This window comes from Armigeres subalbatus, chromosome 2 (genome assembly GCF_024139115.2).
Source record: "Armigeres subalbatus isolate Guangzhou_Male chromosome 2, GZ_Asu_2, whole genome shotgun sequence".
NCBI lineage: Eukaryota > Metazoa > Arthropoda > Insecta > Diptera > Culicidae > Armigeres > Armigeres subalbatus.
In genome coordinates, this window is record NC_085140.1 from 158,186,221 (window position 1) to 158,205,099 (window position 18,879).

The following is an 18,879-nucleotide window of genomic DNA, read 5'->3' on the forward strand; positions in this document are numbered from 1 at the left end:
GTGTCGTGTGTCCCATCTACAAAAAGGGCGATAAGCTGAATTGTAGCAACTACCGCGCAATCACATTACTGAACGCCACCTACAAGGTACTCTCCCAAATTTTATGCCGTCGACTAGCACCAATTGCAAGGGAGTTCGTGGGGCAGTACCAGGCGGGTTTTATGGGCGAACGCTCCACCATGAACCAGGTGTTCGCCATTCGCCAAGTACTGCAGAAATGTCGCGAATACAACGTGCCCACACATCATCTATTCATCGACTTCAAAGCCGCATATGATACAATCGATCGGGACCAGCTATGGCAGCCAATGCACGAACACGGATTTCCGGATAAACTGACACAGTTGATCAAAGCGACGATGGATCGGGTGATGTGCGTAGTTCGAGTTTCAGGGGCATTCTCGAGTCCCTTCGAAACCCACAGAGGGTTATCAGGGGCATTCTCGAGTCCCTTCGAAACCCGCAGAGGGTTACGGCAAGGTGACGGTCTTTCGTGTCTGCTATTCAACATCGCTTTGGAAGGGGTGTATTTTTTCTATGGATTTATAGATCAAATCATAGTTTTTCAAATACCATGTGAATTTAATGGCAAAACCCTAGAACGATCGTACATAAAACGATCTACAGTTGAAATTAGAAAACCGCTAAAATTCTAAACCCGATCCTAAACAAGATCCGAAGTGCTAGTCAAGAAAATTATCCTAAGGATCATTTTTGATTTCATTATGAAAAGGCATTCAAACTTGTGCACCCACCCTTATATCTCATGTTAGCGCAGCACTTTGGGAAACCGATACATTAGAAGACGATAAATGGGATTTTGTGGCTAGAGCGTATTCCTTTCATCAGTGGCGTCTGGTCGGCCTGTTCAACCTGTTCATTGCACAGGTAGGCCAACTAATGAAGATTATATTTTGATCTTGTGTTCAAAAACATTCGCGAAGTCGAAGCAAATTCTGCTCTTCCCTCCTATGGGAAATACTATTGCTATCTGTCAGAGTTTGAGTGAAACATGGCCGCCATCTCCTCCTCTCTGTTGCTCTACTGTAAAAACCCATAAAGAACTGTCATTGTTTGTGTGAAGAATTTTGCTTCGACTTCGCGAATAGTTGCACCGGTTGGCAGAAAACAGAGAGCTGTTGCAACAGCTACGTTCAATTTTGTTTCTGAACCAGTCAACACGTTTGAAACATAGGCAAACATGTAGCTTTCCTTTTTGTATTCAGGCTTTTGGTTGTTTGTGTCCTACCAATGCACAAAAAGACACTCCTGCATCAAAACACGTGTTTTTTGTCTCTGCCCGCCTACATGTAGAACACGAAGCGATGCAACAAACCTTGCAACGAAACGGCGTCGCAGTTCGTTCATGTTTACGACGTGAACGAAGAAGAAAATATGAGAGAGAATTGGCGCTTTGATGTTGCATGAAGAAGAAGAAGCAGAAAGATGATAATCGAAAAAATCTCCACGGCAAACCATACGAAGAAGTTTTTAAAACTCTTCTCAAAAATTCTAGAAGCAATTTAATTAAAAACGGTAAACAGTACGGGGTTGGACTTTTCTTCTACTGTGTATTAAGTGTAATATCACAAAATAAAATTTCGAATAGGAATATTGTGTTTATTATATAGTAGAAGAAAAGTCCAACCCCGTACTGTTACCGTTTTTAATTAAATTGCTTCTAGAATTTTTGAGAAGAGTTTTAAAAACTTCTTCATATGGTTTGCCGTGGAGATTTTTTCGATTATCATCTTTCTGCTTCTTCTTCTTCATGCAACATCAAAGCGCCAATTGTGAGGAAAATTTTCTCTCTATTCGTCTGTTTGGGAACGAAGTGCTGCAACACACTGCGAGCATAATATCGACGCCTTCTCACATTTCGTTGCAACTCGTTCAACTTCAAATTTGAACGAGCAAAAGACATATTCTTCTGTCGTTCAACTATGCGCGGAATACAAAACTACAGATTATACGAATGCCAGTAGTAACAACAGTTACATATTTGACTTAGTTCGTGGGGAGCAGCTTGGTTCAGCATAATTATTTGAACGTAGTTCTCTTCTATTTCAATATTGTTTGTTCAAGTTCATATATTTCGAGGATGTCTGCATGTGGATGTCTCATATGTGGCTCAAATATAACTGTAATGATGTGCATAACCTTACTCTTTCAATGAAAACTTATTGGTTATCAAATGGTTGCATGATGCTTTTCCCTTGCTAACGGCCAACAACGAAAAGTGAGCTTCATAAAGATATTTTTCCGATGGTCACTGGTGACGCCAGTCATAGTTATTTAGTAGGGCACCATTTGTTGCAAGAACGTTGCCTTTGGCAACAAAGCGTACTAGCGACGAGTGGCGCCACACCGCGCACGTGCTGAAGGGTTATTAAGCATGATATTTGATTGTTGAACATTTTTGAACAGGTTCTCAATTATTCCACGCGACGCCACTGCCTTTCATTTACAAAGGTTTTTCGCTTACATATCAATTTTAAAACACATTCACACCCTACACATCTTCCGGGCCTAACTATTGATATGAAAATATTAACTTATGATGCTAGCGGCTTTCTTTTTCGTTCCATATACAAATATACCGAATCATCTACGATTCTAATCAACAGATTAAAACTTTTTTTATTTCACCGTATACGCCAACTGTCCTCGGCGCGCACTTTCACCACTGTTTGTTAAATCGATTTTATCTTGCTGCTTTTGTAAGAGAACCTTAAATAATTATCATGAAAAGTACACGTAAACTCACAAAATTCAGAAAACGTTTTTAATTCACTGTAGCGAATGTATTTAATGATAAAGTAGATTAACAAGGAAGCTCGGCTTCTGGGTTGCACGTTTGACACGTTTTTAGAGCGATTAATTAACAATGATTCGAGGAACTTCTCCAAGGCATTCATGATTTTTAGAAAAAAAAAAAGCTCATTAAATAGCAACTACTTGCGTATCGTTTATAATTTTGATTCACATAGGTAATATAATGCAATAAGTGACATAACTTCTGTATAATTTTTTCACGAAAATTCAAACGTCGAAAATATCGTCTATACAATCATAAATGCCTTTTGAGAAAAAGTCCACGAAATTACTGATTTCCGTCTTATTGAAAATGGCTTATTTTTGAGCATAATGCATTGTCGTGCTTAGGTAAACATAAAGTAATTAATCAGCTATGATGAATTTATACCGCATACACTATAGATCTTCTGCATGTGTCCTGATGAATATTTTCGAATTCGAGTCAACCACTTGCATTCATATTACACACAAAGTTTCAATGATAAAACTTCTATAATTTATGTGTGGCATAATAATGGGGCCTTCATTACAATGTGGGTTTTCGGAAATTTTCAATAAGTGCGGAAATTATGAACAGTCACTCATTGTTTAAAACAATTCCATATATTGCAAGTTGGTATTCAATCAAACTTGTGCGTAATAATTTATGCAGTTAAACAATTGAATTCGTTTTCTGTTTTTAGTGTTGCTCACTTTGCCAAAAGTCGTTTCTAAAATTATTCTTATGACTAATTAAATAGTTGTTTATAACTGATGTTATTTATTTTCTGCGTAATTCATTTCAGGCAAAGTACTATAGATACAGATCCAAGCAATAAATAATATCATGTGTCGGTTATTAAAGGTGGTGGTTTGACAATTGTAACTGAAATGGTGTATTTGGTGGTAAAATTTGTACTCAGTTTTTTTTTACTGATTTGGTAGGCAGAATATCCAATGACAACAATGAATTATTCGTTTCTGCTTGTCTGTATCCATTACGTCAATACCTTTCAGTGCAGATAACACTGCACAATATAAACTATACTTCACCGAAAAATTGGTAATAAATAGATTATTCTCTCATAGTTGCTCTTCTTCCTGTTTTTCGAGTTCATAAACCGTACGATCGTTACCTACTTTATTCGTGTATACCTATATCAAGGATATAAATGAGTAACAACAGTACATCCGCTACTAATTTCACCGTTCGCTATTTGAAAAAGAATGATCTTACCAGATGACACCGCTTTAAGCAGTTTGGCGCTAATCATTGCTACTTCCGTTAAAAACAGATAAATATAAACTGTCTAGCAAAAATTTGGCATGACGGTGTCGGTAGCTTATCGTGTGACCGCGTATTCGCAGTTCCGGAAGTATAGAACACTGTAATATATGCCTTGAGCCAAAATAGTCAGCTCCAAAAAATAGAAACTATAATGTTTTTGGAAAAGGATGAGCTAAGCTACGGGCCGGGTTCAAAGGGCCAAACTGGCCAATAAGTTATACAACGGTGTACAAACTACATATTCAAGTACATAAGCTAAAAGTTCTACTTAGTTTTGGTGGTCTCATTGGTTGGTGATCCGTTGTCATGCCTGTGTTGTTCGTTCTTCTTTTCCGAGCCATAGGACGATGCTTTGCTGATTTTCGACATTCCAATCGCTCTCACCATAAGACCGTAAACTAAATTAAATGAAATGAAAGACAGGTAATGCAAAGGTTAGAAAAGTTATAGAAGGTTTAATTAATTTATTCTTACAAGCAACAAGAATCGAAGTTCCGATAGAAAAGTACATAATTTCGCCGCTAACCAACAACTGGATTAGATAGTACGTCATCGGAACCACTGTGATCACATTCCAGGCTACCATGTTAATCAGAGTGTGCAATCGTGGCTGCAATTTTATGGGAACTTTTCGGACGATATTAGAACCAGTGAAGAAATCTCCATGCTTATGAAAACTTTCTTGCATGATATCCTTTTGACGAAATAGCTCTTGCAACCATTCTGCCGCTTTCTCTTCATCTTCCGGTACTTGATCGAAAGTAATACGACGTACATGCATATGCGATTCTATTGACTTTCCATTTAAGATGTTGAAAATGGTAGGCTTAACCTGAAAATAATTAACAATAATTACTAAAGCTCAAAATCAGATACACGCAATATTTGGGAAAAAACTCACAGGAGAATCCTTGCTGATACCTAGTTGAATATCTAAAATAACGCTCCTATTTCGCAACTCCGGTAAACTGGATGTAAAGCCCTTGGTCCTTGGAATCAAATGATGCTTCAGTTCGACCATCCCGCGATCGCGAGCAAACTTAATGGAAGCTTCATGCTTCTTCTCAGTGAAGCGAGTTCCTTCCGCATTCAGCAGCAACCACACTGGATCGGGATAGTCCATGATTTCTTTAAGTTGACGGCCAATGATTTCCTTATCCTTGTCAAACGAACGTTCCAAGAAAACAAACTCGGCAAACTTCCATGCCCATCCGATTGTTGGGATATACTGAATGACCTTTTTGGCGTACGCCTTGCAGTTTCCTAGCACTCTCACTTTTTCACAGAAAACCCATCCGACCAACCAGTCGATTTCATAGGTATGGTTCATCAACAATAGAACGTGCTCTTTGCCACAATGCTTTAAATCTTCATCACTTATGTAGAGATAGAGAGTAGAGCCGGACCACCAGTCAGCCAAGAAAACCAGTTCTAAAATAATTGGAAAATATTTAGCAAACAGAATTTACTTTTATTTATTGTAGTGAAACTATTCTATGGATGGAGAAGAGAACATGTGAAACGGGCTTAATTGCTACACCTTCTGTATGAAGGTCGTGGGTTCAATTAAATACCCGTTCCATTTTCCTACTTAATAAATTTCTTTATAGTTCTCTTGTTCTATACTGCCGTGAATCGCATATTTGTCCCATATGAATAGGAAACCCAGCAAAGATGGGACAAATATGCGATTCAGGGCAGTATAGCAATTGCTAGAATATAACTAGAAATAGAGTCAGGGTTGTTCCGGGGATCCTGAAATATTTTCCGCGCCAAATCCGCGCCGACCAAAATCAAATCCGCGCGGCATGAAATTCGATCCGCGCCAAATCCGCGCGACTTAGAGCTAAATTCTGGCACGCGCGAAATATTTTTTTTTTATAATGTATCACGATTATCACCATTTTCTGAACTTGAAGTGCGTATTATACAATATTATTCATTTTTTAATATGATTTTAGGCTATTTCAAACATGTTTGTATCAAATTAACATCGCAGTTAGTATTACAACCCTTCTAGATGGTCTTATTCGCCAATAGAAGTAGCAAGGCTAAGTAAACCAAAATCCAGCAGTTAAACAATTTCTATATTCACCGTTTTATAGAAGCAGGATGGTTGCAATTTTGTTGTAATTTTGGTTCATAACACAAACTTGCGTAGAGACTAGGTAAAAAGATCACGTAAATTCGTTTTTGAACAAAACTTCCAAGTAAAAATGATTTGAATTCATATCCATATAGAAATAATTTAAAATCTAACATACTTGCTCAGGTTTCGTTGAATGTTCTATTTTCTAAAACATAAAACTGTCCTGAAGAAAGTTGTCATTCGGAAAGTCCAACAAGATTTTTTTGCAGAAATTTCTCTAAAGTTTATTAACAGAAATTCTACTGAAAAATTTAGCAGGAACTCCTGTGTCAGTATAACTTGAATTTCATTGGAAATCTCCAAAGGTATCTGCACAAATTTTCTCCGGGATTCCTGTGGAAGTTTGTCTGGAAATTGCTGCGGTAGATCCTCCGTGCGGTAAAACGCGCGGCTACAAAGCAAGACCATGCTGAGGGTGGCTGGGTTCGATTCCCGGTGCCGGTCTAGGCAATTTTCGGATTGGAAATTGTCTCGACTTCCCTGGGCATAAAAGTATCATCGTACTAGCCTCATGATATACGAATGCAAAAATGGTAACCTGGCTTAGAAACCTCGCAGTTAATAACTGTGGATGTGCTCAATGAACACTAAGCTGCGAGGCGGATCTGTCCCAGTGTGGGGATGTAATGCCAATAAGAAGAAGAAGAAGAAGAAGATCCTCCGAGAATTTATACAAACATTCATTCGAATACTTCTCATAAATTCAATCTGGAGGAGGAGGAATTCAATCTGGAGGAATTTATCCAGAATTATCCGCAGGATTTTTTACGACAATACATACGAGAATCCGTCCATGAATTCCTGTTGAAATCGCTTTGAATTTTGTTTTACATAAATACGTTGGTAAAAACACAAGAACTTCCGGGAATTCTCCCGTAAATTCAAAGCGGAATTTCTGCGGATTTGTTACAGGCATTCCTGCTGTCATAGCTTCAGGAATTTCCGAGGAAATTGCCACGTGAATTCATGAGAAAACTGCTCCAGAAGTCTCTGCACAAATTCCTTTGGAAATGCATGTGGAAATTTCATAACAAATTGCTTTGGGAAGAAGACATTTTTGATCAAATCCTAAATAAAAATCAATTCTTTTCCTAATTCAAGGGGAAATTTTTAAATTTTGTCTGTTGTTATCGCTACAGGAACTACCGTGAAAATTACTCTCTAAAAAAAAAAATGTTTACAATTTATCATAGCAAAATTCTGCAGAAATCCTCTCCTAGCTGTGGAAGTTCATTTATTAAATTACTCATAGAATCCTTGAGGAAATTTTTCGTAATTTTTCAGCTGGAATTTCGAAGGAAAAACTTATATAAGGCCGTTATAAATATTTAATAAACATTTTGTTCTACTGGTCTCCGAAAGGACAAGAAGGGGGGGAGGTGTAAGAAAACATAAATATTAAAATGAAAAAAAAATAAAAAAAACTCCTCGGATTTGTTAAAAAATGTTTTGAAAATCCTCAAAATTATCTGAATTTTATTTTGTTGCCCCCTCAAAATATTAATTTTTCGCCAAAAAATCCGAAGGGGGGGGAGACAAAATAGTATTTAAATATGTGTATCGGCCTAATAGTTATCCGAAAATAACGCAAAAATTTCTTAACAAGTCCTGTGTTTTTTTTCCGAAAATATCTGTGGAAATTGACCTTTCAATTGCTGAACAAAATTCCTCTTCAGTCACTGCGAAAATTCTTATTATAATGAGACATCTGCATCAAACCAAAGAACATTTTTGTTTTTTCAATTGTTTTATATACTCTGATTCATTCAAGAGAAATGCTATGAAAGCAATATAAAACCTTCAATACTATAAAAGAAGAAACTAAATCCCGACGAGAAGATTTGACGAGATAAAAAAATGATTTTAGGAATCAATAATCAACAGGGATTGAATCCTAAAGAAAAAGAACAAGTCTCTCACTTATCATCTATGTATACATATACGATATGTAGCATACCGCGAGAGACTTTTTTCGCAAGCTGTCATGATAGAGAACTGGTTCGGGAGGCTATATCCCATGATAAATTTCTTTTAGAAAGCTCCAAATGCGGGGAGCACTAGCTCTGATGATGCATTTCAACTTGTTTTACACAGCTGTGCAGTAACCAACACGAAAGGAGCGAAAACAAAGCGAGAATCACCATTTTTCTGTGGGGGCTGCCTATCCGATTCTGTTTTTTCGCACTTGTATACAAGTTTGATAAATTTGTTATCATGGCTTGTTATGATTCGGAACAGTTTTTGCCTCTCTTTTATCGTTGTTCGTTATCTATTGAGAGCTATTTCTGCAAACCCTGATAATCAATGACCAAAAGTGACGGGCATCCTCTTATAATACTTGAACTTTTGAACAAAAGTGTAATGCATGACATTCAATAAGGACTTGGAAATGTCCGAAAAGTTGTGTAAGTATGGACTTCAAACGTAATTCTCAACAATAATTTACTATAGAAAGGAAGCCCCATGCTTTACATCCAGATTTTTTTAGTTAATTTTCACCTAAAACTAAATCCGCGCGAAGTCTTCAAATCGTTATGCAAATCCGCGCCAAATCCGCAAAAACCGCGAAATCCGCGAAAATCGCGAAATTCGCGTAGTCGTAACAACCCTGGGAGTCCATCTTGTATCCTATACCTTAAACATAGCTATTCTAGCTTTCTGTTGGAATTTGAAATGAAGGTAAAGCTCGTTTCTGCATCCAATAATATATTAGAGATGCACCGAATAGTGATATTCGGCGTTCAGCCGAATACCGAATATTTCTATTTTTAGTTATTCGGCGAAACGAATATTCGGTCGAATAATCATTCATACTCAATTAATACCAATTTGATTGGTTTATTCTACAAGGAAATAAATATATTTTTCTCTTGTTACCATTCAAACACAAGATTTCTTTTGATAGACTACAAATTGTTTTTAAATAACGTCTTGTTTCTAAAGCCTCACGATTTTCATTATCGCATATTTTTGATTTTTATAAATTACAAGTTGAACCGGCCCGATCTCAGTCGGGTTTTATTTTCGATCTGTCAATCATTTACCTAGTTGATTGCAGCGTCGCACTCTAGATCGATTTCAGTTCAATCTTGATGGCTTTCTTTACGCTAAAAAAAGCCAACTTAATCCACCGAGTATTGATACTGCCTTTAGCCAGGACACCAACCTTATATGAAGCTAATACAGTTCGATGTAACATTTTCTAAATAACTTTTAAACACAACGGTCGATCGTTATCAAATTCAATCTAGGCTTTACCATTTTTCGAATGCAACTTGAGGCGAGAAAATCGATTAAGGATTACTAAATGAAAATTTGTCTAATGTTTTTCTTAGCTTTTGTGCACACACATAAATACACACGAACAGACAGACATTTGATAAGCTCGTCGAGCTGAGTCGATTGGTATATAACACTATGCTGCCCCTATTTGCATAAGCGTCCCATGTCAGTTTACTTCAACTTGAGAAACATGCCGTTGAATTTTTCAAACTTGTTTTACATGGAGAAATTCAAAAAATTCAAAAGAAATCGATAAAACCAGCAATCTTTCTGAAAATTTGACATAATATTCTTCATCTGTATACATTGCTATGGAACTATTAAATGGACCATAATTACATTGATGTTTTGTGCGAAAGTGTATCAAAATGTGGAATGTGATTGTTATGCGAATAAATAGCAAGATGGGACAACACAAGTGGGTTTTGATTTTCAAATTTCTAGAGCAAAGCCTATTATTTTATCAGTTTTTCCTAAAGATGAGTTCATTTGAAGCTTATTACTGAAAAAAATCAAAATCGTCAAAAATCGACATGGGACTCTTTTGTGAATCGCGGCAGTATGGGTCTCCGTCACTTATTTAAAAAGTTCGTTTTCGAAGTGAAATGATAGCCTTTCGGTACAACTTTGTACGAGAAAGGCAAAAACCTTATAAGTTATGGCAAACATCCATTCGAAAATACTAATGCAATTTATTGTGCCACCTAATAAATGATCTCATACTCAAAAGCTAATAAAGTTCATTAGCTAATAAAATGTAAAAGTTTGGGAATGTATTTCTTATACATATCATCAAGTCTCTGCTTTGGCAAAAAAGGGATTTTTTTACGTGTTCAGATCTCATGAAACCGTTGCATTTTGACAATTTTCCAACTTTATCCGTCAAATTGATCAACTTTTAATATGTACAAATCGTTTGGTGAAAAAGTCTTGCAAATCGGGATATTGCCTCAAAGGAAATGCAAACTCCTTTTCATATATAGAGATATTTTTTGAGAGTTTAAATACAGTCTAAGCCATGGTTTTCAAGCTGATTCATTCTTAAGAACTATTGTTTGTTTTTATTTGGCTTAATTTAAATAAGTTGTTCCGAGCCTTAGGCCGGAACAAATATTAATTTTTTCTTTTGTCCCATTGGTCTTTAGAAAATGAAGGGGAAATCCCCACATATTTAAAGTTGCAACTCGTTGAAACCACGTAGAAAGTATTAAAAAAGATAAATATTATTCGTGATTTCACAAGTTTCACAAATTATGTGGTCTTATTTTCTTATGCTTCACACTGAGGCATGACATTACAAAAAATATAGTAGAATGTTCAAACATTTGTTTCAGTAAACAGTTAACTATTTGTTAGCTAAATTTTTGAAGTATTTAACATATTTGGCATTATTTGCCTTTTTCAGCCGAATATCGTAATTTACTATTCGGCGAACCGTCCGATTGGCAGGGTTGGTTATCGACAATGGCGGCAGTCCTTAGAGGGTGCCGAAATCAAGAATTACACTATGGGGTTGTCTATGTAACTTTGGGTCAGTTTTTGATACTCCATCCTCCAGGGCGAATAATTGCTTACATTCAATTCATATAAACCATTCAAAAAATCATATAAACCATGGGCATTCGTTATACCCCCTCACCCACCTAAACTATGCACGTGATACGTAGAGAGTCAGTTAGTTGGAGGAAATAAAAGAAAACAAATATAAAAATATAAAAATCACATTCATTTTTTTTGAAATTTATGAACTTTGTTACTAATATTTCGTTTGATTGAATTTGTTCCATTTTTGACCACTTTTATAGTCACATATGGATTTCCGCAACCGTTATGTTTTACAGTAGTGAGAAAAATTGACTGCAATAGAATGCTTAAAAAAAATAAAAAATACGTGAAAAAGGCTTATTTCATTCTTAAAAATGAAACTATCAACAATCTTATGTAACCAAAAGAAGCACTATCCAAAAACCGTAAAGCGATCGCACATCATCATTATTATCATTTCATTACTATTACTATATATAATAGCCCTGTTTGTCTGTCCGGTGACTAGCCAACCAGACACAGCACGCGAGGAAATTCTCACAAAAATAAAATATTTGACACTTCAATTCTTTTTTACTATCAGATGCTGAAAACAAAACCAGTGACAACCAGACACAGCATTTGATGAAAAAAATCACAGATAACAGTCGTTGATAATTTTGATAAAAAAACACTTGCCACGGGCGCTACTGCGTCCACAAATAAACTAGTCATAAATATAATAGCCCTGTTTGCCTGTCCGGTGACTAGCCAACCAGATGCAGCACGCGGGAAAATTCTAACAAAAAATAAAATATTTGACACTTCAATTCTTTTTTACTATCAGGTGCAGAAAACAAAACCAGTGACAACCTTAGACAACCAGACACAGCATTTGATGAAAAAAATCACAGACAACAGACGTTGAAAACTTTGGTTTTTTTTAATGCTATTATATTAGTTATACTGAGAAAAAAAAACACTTGCCACAGGCGCTACTGAGTCCACAAATAAAGAAGTCTCGACAGAATAAACCTTGTCGATAGCAACTTATGTAGGTGTGGAGCCGGTTACGAAGACATCGATCAAGTAATTTGGTATTGCTCGGAAAATGACGCCTCCAGAGAGCAACTATTGGATACCCTTGTGGCCCGAGATAAACAACCCTACAGGGAAGTAAGAGGTGTTTTGGGGGATCGCGATGTGGAGTATATGCAGGCTATCTACGCCTTTCTTCGCTCGTCTGCCATCAAACTCTAATACTTCTATTTTTAATGTTTCGTGTACCACGAAGCTTTGGCCACCCTGCGAACCACAACTCGAAAACAATATTTTATTCCACCTTATTTCCCAGCGCTGCCCATCGTGCATTGTTTTCTATTAAAAATTGGCAGGTTTGGACTATGGAATCATAAGTTATGGCCATAATACTAATCTTACTTTTTTGGGGCCCTCCTTAGCCGTGCGGTAAGACGCGCGGCTACAAAGCAAGACCATGCTGAGGGTGGCGGATTGGAAATTGTCTCGACTTCCCTGGGCATAAAAGTATCATCGTGTTAGCCTCATGATATACGAATGCAGAAATGGTAACCTGGCTTAGAAACCTTGCAGTTACCAACTGTGGAAGTGTTGAACACTAAGCTGTGTGGTGGCTATGCCCCAGTGTGGGGACGGAATGCCAATAATAATAAGAAGAAGACTAATCTCACTTTATTACAACTTTATTAACGTGATTTTTTATCTTAAACCTAAAAGCATATAAATTCATCACGGAAATACTTTCCATATCTACAGTAAAACCCACTTTTTGCCTCTCTTGTATACTGCCCACAATCCCATATTTGTTCCATATAAATATGTAGTGCATATTTGGGAATACTATGCGATCATAGGCAGTATACTAAAAGTTTGTATTCGATGCGGAATGTTGCTTAGTTTTTCGCTATTGAAAATTGGCCCGATCGGCCATTGCGTTCCGATGTTATTGAAAAAATATTGTTTTTTTTTCGCTTTTTGCTGAAGGTCCTCCTTGGATTTTTTTTTTCAAAAACTGCTGCAATGCATTCATTTCCCTAATGGCTACCTAAAGCGCAATTTCGACCTCTTTGTACTTCCTCATTACGTTTTAAATTCCTTCCTCATTACGTTTTAAATTTTTTTTAGGAAATTTTTGGGTTGGAAATATTCTAGACTTCCCTGGGCATAAAAGTATTAACGTGTTAGCCTCATGATATACGAATGCAAAAATGGTAACTTGGCTTAGAAACTCGCAGTTAACTGCGAGGCAGCAATGTTCCTGTGGGGGAAATAATGCCAATAAAATAGATAGGCATAATCAGAACGCCTGCCATCGATTTGTGGATTCAAACGTTTAAAAGTAAGGTGATGCAATCACATTTTGAGCATATTTATTTCACATTTTAAACGAATCTTACAACAAGAGGATCTGGCTTTTAATACAAGTGAAAGATTTTTTAAGTACATAACTTTTTTTGATCCACAAAATATTTTGGAAGGACTTTTCCAAGGGTTTTTCAATGGCTACATATTCCTTTTTAGATATTCTTGAACAATTGAACAAGTTCTGAAGCCCTGGATCAATTTCAACCAAATTTGGTATACAATTTCTCTATCCTAAGGGGAAGATCATATATAATATAGGGTTGGAGACACACTGGCAAATAGGAAGTGTGTGTGGGGGATGGGGGTATTGTTTAGAAAATGAACAATTTTGTGTAAATTCTGAACCCGTGGATTCTAAAGATATGTTTATAGAGGAGGTAGAAGGGTCTTTGAAGAATTCGTGAGGAAGCAGGGGGAAGGACATTGTTTAGAAAATGAGCAATTCAACATAACTTTAAAACCCCCTTCACCGATTCCATCCAAATTTGGTACAAACAATCTCTATCCATGGAGACGATTATAGGGGGATTTGAAAAAAGTAAAAATGTAGAAGAAAACAGAAAAGTGTAGGAAGCTGGCTACAGACTGAAGATACGTATATGAAAGAAAAAATAAATAAAAAAGAAGACGAATGAAGGGAAAAAACAAGGAAAAAATTGCGGTAAATATGATTTTTGTGGAACTGAAAAGCTATTACAAAGTAAAGTTACTATGAAGTAATAAGGAAAAAAAGAAAAAGCAAGCATGGAAGAACAAGGCTGAAAGCAAAAAAGAATAAATATAATTGGGTAGAAAATATAGAAAGAAAGCATATGGAGGAAGGAAAAAGAAAGAGGAAAATTTAAAAAGGAGAAAAGCGAAGAAAGAGGAAAAGGAAATAAAAACCCAGATTAATCCACCTACAGTGAGATTCCTAAATCATAAGAAAATATTTTTAGACCCCAGTATTTAAAACGACATAAAACTACTCAACTTCCCACGGCGATTGAACGTATGTAAAGACAAATTCAAGACAAAATTTTCAAAACGACTTATCTGCTTTTGTAAACAAAGATTCAAACGACGATTCGACGAATCTGATAGCTCTCCCACGCAAACCAACAACATCAACAGGTAGCGGAAACCTTCACCTACCTATTGGTGGTGTTGGTTTGCGTGGGAGAGCTATCAGATTCGTCAAATTGTCTTTGAATCTTTGTTTACAAAAGCAGATAAGTCGTTTTGAAAATTTTGTCTTGAATTAATTGCCCACCAGAAGGCGGATTTCATGGGTTGAATGGTAACGTATGTACGTCAAGCTGCCTATCTGTCAGGTGCTCGTCGGATTGAATAGCTACTGTAACATGGTTAGTAACTATCGTAACGCTGGTAGTATGCTCGTAATTTCCAGAAATCTCGATATTAATTAACCCAGCATAATTTACTTTTTAATTCCAATACAGGCAACAATTTTTTTTTGTTAAATATCTTGGCTGCGCATATGCACAGCACATGCTTCGAAATGCACAAATTGATAAGATGCTTGATTTGCCCAAAATATCATCAATGTCTCTTAAAGATAATTAAAATTTAATGAATCACCTGCTTTAGTTAACTTTCTGAAATTAGTATGGCGAAAGGCATCTAAAGCTCGATTTCTCAAAATCAACCACCTTCGATAACATAACAAGTCGATAACAATACACTGAAGAAGTTTTCAAGTAGAAAACAAAATACGTATATGTTGATACATAAGTGATTATAGCGGAAGTAAATGGAAGTTTGAAGTATTTTAACCTTGTAACATTTTCCCCTAAGACGCTCAATATTAATTATTTCAACCACCTTCATCGAAATATTTGGTAGGCGTAGTAGCGGACACCTTCCTACATAACCGGTATCAAATAGTTTTTCATGAAAAGTTTCTAAATTTGAGAAAACCCGCGTTAGATGTCATTCGCCATACAAATTTCTGACGGTTGTTAACTCATTTGCGCATATACGATAGCGCCTGGATGTGGTGGCGGCGGGTAGAAAATCAGCCACTGCCAATAATTCATTCCAATTAAACCTTTTCTCGAAAATTTTGTGGGCTCAATTTCGAGACAAATTAACATATTCCTACAAAGTATCACTTTTCAAAGACATAAACTCAACCATCTGTTAACATGATTTGTGTTTTACTTTTGAAATATACAAGTTATCGCAGTTTGAAAAGTTAACATCAATTACTTCTCCATAGTTGTTGCAGATAAAATGTAACGCAACATTGTCATCATCCTCTGCAGATGAGGACAAAGACTTATCGTTTTTTTTTTTGTTATTTTTTTTGCATTTATGGCGACAATTAAACTCCCTGTCTAAGATGCAAGATCTACTCATAATCTTTGTATGTACTAAGCTTATACTCGAAAATAGAATATGAACAAAAACTTTTGCCTATATTGTTCGGGGATCAATCCAAACTTTTGGCCGGGAGTGTATGTAATAAAAATGAAAATTATTTTGAACCCCCGTTAAAAAAAACTTTCAAATCGTAATAAATACAACCTCCATTTCTGCTAGCCATATAAACGTACACTTTCGTGTACGAGAACAACGACAAATTTAAATATAGATCTGTTACAAAGCCTAAAACAGTTTAATGTGGATACTTACGTGAGTAAAACGAATAACACAGATACCATCCTATCTGCCTGTAAAGTCTCTTGTTGAACGGTTTAAGTCCAAAGTAAAGTACACATTGTACAGTGTTGATGATCAGTCCGGATGTGAAATATGATATTGCAAAGCAAAGATGCATCAACGTTGATTGTTTGACAACCGACCAAAAGCCCGACATGATTGCTTATGATTTTTATTGTTTAACTAAAAGCTAAAACACCACTGAATTCGACGATGCGAATAACACCAAACGCGCTAATCATACGATATCACTGCTAACAACTTTCACTCAATTGTATCCAGGCTTGAACATAATTGTTGTCAATCTTCGAGTTAAGTAACCGAAGGTTCCACGCGGCTGCTGCAAGATTACTAAAACCGGATCGCCACAACGAAATAACTGCGCGTTGATTCAGTTTTTTTTTTTGAACGTATCTACGTAACAAAGCAACTCAACGGTAAGCTGCGGATGAAATCATTATCCTCAGGCTGCTATCACTCTTACATTATCACCACCGTACACTGATATGGAGTAAATGTATGTTATTTTTGTGAAAACAAAATAACCTCCATTCAGGTTAGTTTTATCTGAAATGAGATAAAAAAAATACACGAATAAGTACAAATAATAGCATTGCAGTTACATAAGAATAAATATTGAGCAACCAATAATACTTGATTACATTTATTCGGTTTATTAATAAATTAAACGACACTCAGTTACTAAGACTGCTCGTTGTTTGCTAAATATAGGTTCAGTAACCTTTGTATGTCTCACAATTTGAAGGGGAAATCTTATCGCAAATCTACATATTTCAGTTACACTGCAGTCAGTTATCAATAATAGTAATCGAAAAAAAACTCAGTTGTCCTAATCGACATTTTTAATTTATCGTTTATGTGTGTTTTTGCCTTCTATAATCTAATCCAATCTAAACCTAGATGATTACGATAATAAAAATATACAGTACGGGGGTTGGACAAAATGATCGGGACAAACAAAATCTTGTCGAAATTCAAATGACCATAACTCCGTGAAATATTAACTGATTTTCATGATTCTGCCAGGGTTGAATGGGAAAATTCATCTAGTTTTGGAAAACTGTATCAAATTTACGTCCAGACTGCCGGATACCGGAGATATTCCGGATTGTTTGAGGGCACGTCAGAAATGCCATTTTTTGGTCGTTTGTATTTTTCCTATGAGTAAAATATTACCCATTTTTACATTTTTGCAGATACTAGAGCTATTCTTGAGATGTTTGGTATATTGATGTCACAGATCGGTCGACAAACACCTAAGATATTGCTTTATGGGTGTCAATATGGGTGTCAAACTTCATAGTTTTTGAAGGCCATCACAATAAAAATGTGATTGGTTTAGGGAAGAATGGTCTAAAATACACCTATGGTGGAAAATGACCCAACGTAACAGTTCACACTATATTTTGGAACGAATATTTCCATTATAACTAGACGATATCTACTTAGTACCCAGTTATAAAAACGAAAAATCCGCCTTTGCTGTTACCCAAAGAAAATTTTCCTTAATTTTCAAAGAATGTTTTGTGAAACATGTGGAGATTATGAAGAATTAACTTCAAAAATGTAAAATTAATTCTAATTTGAATTTGAATAAGTTCCATTAGTGTTCCACAGATAAGTCAGCCGCATGCTGCTGATTTTGAGAATTCCCAAAAAAAATCCTCGAAAATTAGGAACATATTTTGATACGAATTCGAGAATTTTTTTGTGAAAGACCAGAAACATTTGACTTGGAAATTCAAATGAATCTTCTGTGGAATAATCCCGTGAAAATTCATACGTGTTTTTTAGAATTTCAAATTCTCTCATATTAATTTACCGTAGGAACAGAAAATATTTTTACGACTAAATTCAGGTAAAGTGTGAAGCTTCAAATAAATTTAGATAATTTCTCCGTAAAAGTGTAAAAGAAATAATAATAAAATAAGAGAAGCTGTTATCGAAGGTGAAAGGGCTTGGTGGTGATATGGCTATAACTTCTGGCTCATATGCAAGAGGTCGTGAGATCAATCCCAGTCCCATTCCATTTTTTCTACTTTGTATTTTTACATTCCATTCAACCCCTGTATTTTGCACCCCTGTTTACCGCAAAATTTTCGGCCAAATAGTTTCTTCTTCTTCTATGGCTCTACACTCCAACTGGAACTTGGCATGCTTTTCAAGTAATCTATTAGCATTGAAAGTTTTTCTGTCCCCGCCATTGCATTGCATGAGTATGTATCTTTTGTGGCAAGTACAATGGGAGTGCTCAGGGAGTCGAGAATTTTTCCCACCGAAAACATCCTAGACCCAGGGCTGGTAGCGACCAATGCAGCTGAAAATAGTGACTTTAGTGACCAAAGCTGACGAAAAAAGGGACCAAATAGTGACTTTCAATTGCAGAAAAAGTGACCAAATAGTGACCTTCAGTTTCAGTTGCAATTTCAATGAGACGAAATTTAGCGTTGTTGAAAATATTGAAATCCAAGCTTCAATAAAACCACACGAGCTATTTTTGTGGCTGTGTAACTGTCGCTCATCTTGGTGTTGTTTTTGCTTCCCCGAAAAATGATTTCTAGGCAAAAATATGCGTGAATGAACATTCTTGAGAATGAGTGAAAATTACGTTCACTGGATCAGCTAAACACTTAAGAAGATTTGCTATAGGTGCCACGGAAGTTTTTTGAATTTTTAATGCGAAACGAACATCAGTACGGATCTTTTTGGTATAAAACGAAACACAAATTATGAAAATTCAGTTACAACGAAC

The 18,879-nt window shown here is 36.1% G+C and overlaps 1 protein-coding gene across 2 annotated transcripts in view; it reads right to left on the reverse strand.

Annotated features, from left to right (window-relative positions):
* Window positions 1–2,609: 2,609 nt before the first annotated feature.
* LOC134211079 (1-acyl-sn-glycerol-3-phosphate acyltransferase delta-like) overlaps window positions 2,610–18,879 on the reverse strand; it is a 54,853-nt gene continuing 38,583 nt past the window's right edge. For both annotated transcript variants that reach the window (XM_062687671.1, XM_062687672.1), the window contains exons 2-5: window positions 16,080–16,673; window positions 4,986–5,515; window positions 4,559–4,916; window positions 2,610–4,482 (exon numbers count right to left, since the gene is read on the reverse strand). In XM_062687671.1, coding sequence (XP_062543655.1) covers window positions 4,349–4,482; window positions 4,559–4,916; window positions 4,986–5,515; window positions 16,080–16,263 — 1,206 coding nt within the window. In that variant the 5' untranslated portion in view covers window positions 16,264–16,673 and the 3' untranslated portion in view covers window positions 2,610–4,348. The remainder of the gene's footprint in view (window positions 4,483–4,558; window positions 4,917–4,985; window positions 5,516–16,079; window positions 16,674–18,879) is intronic.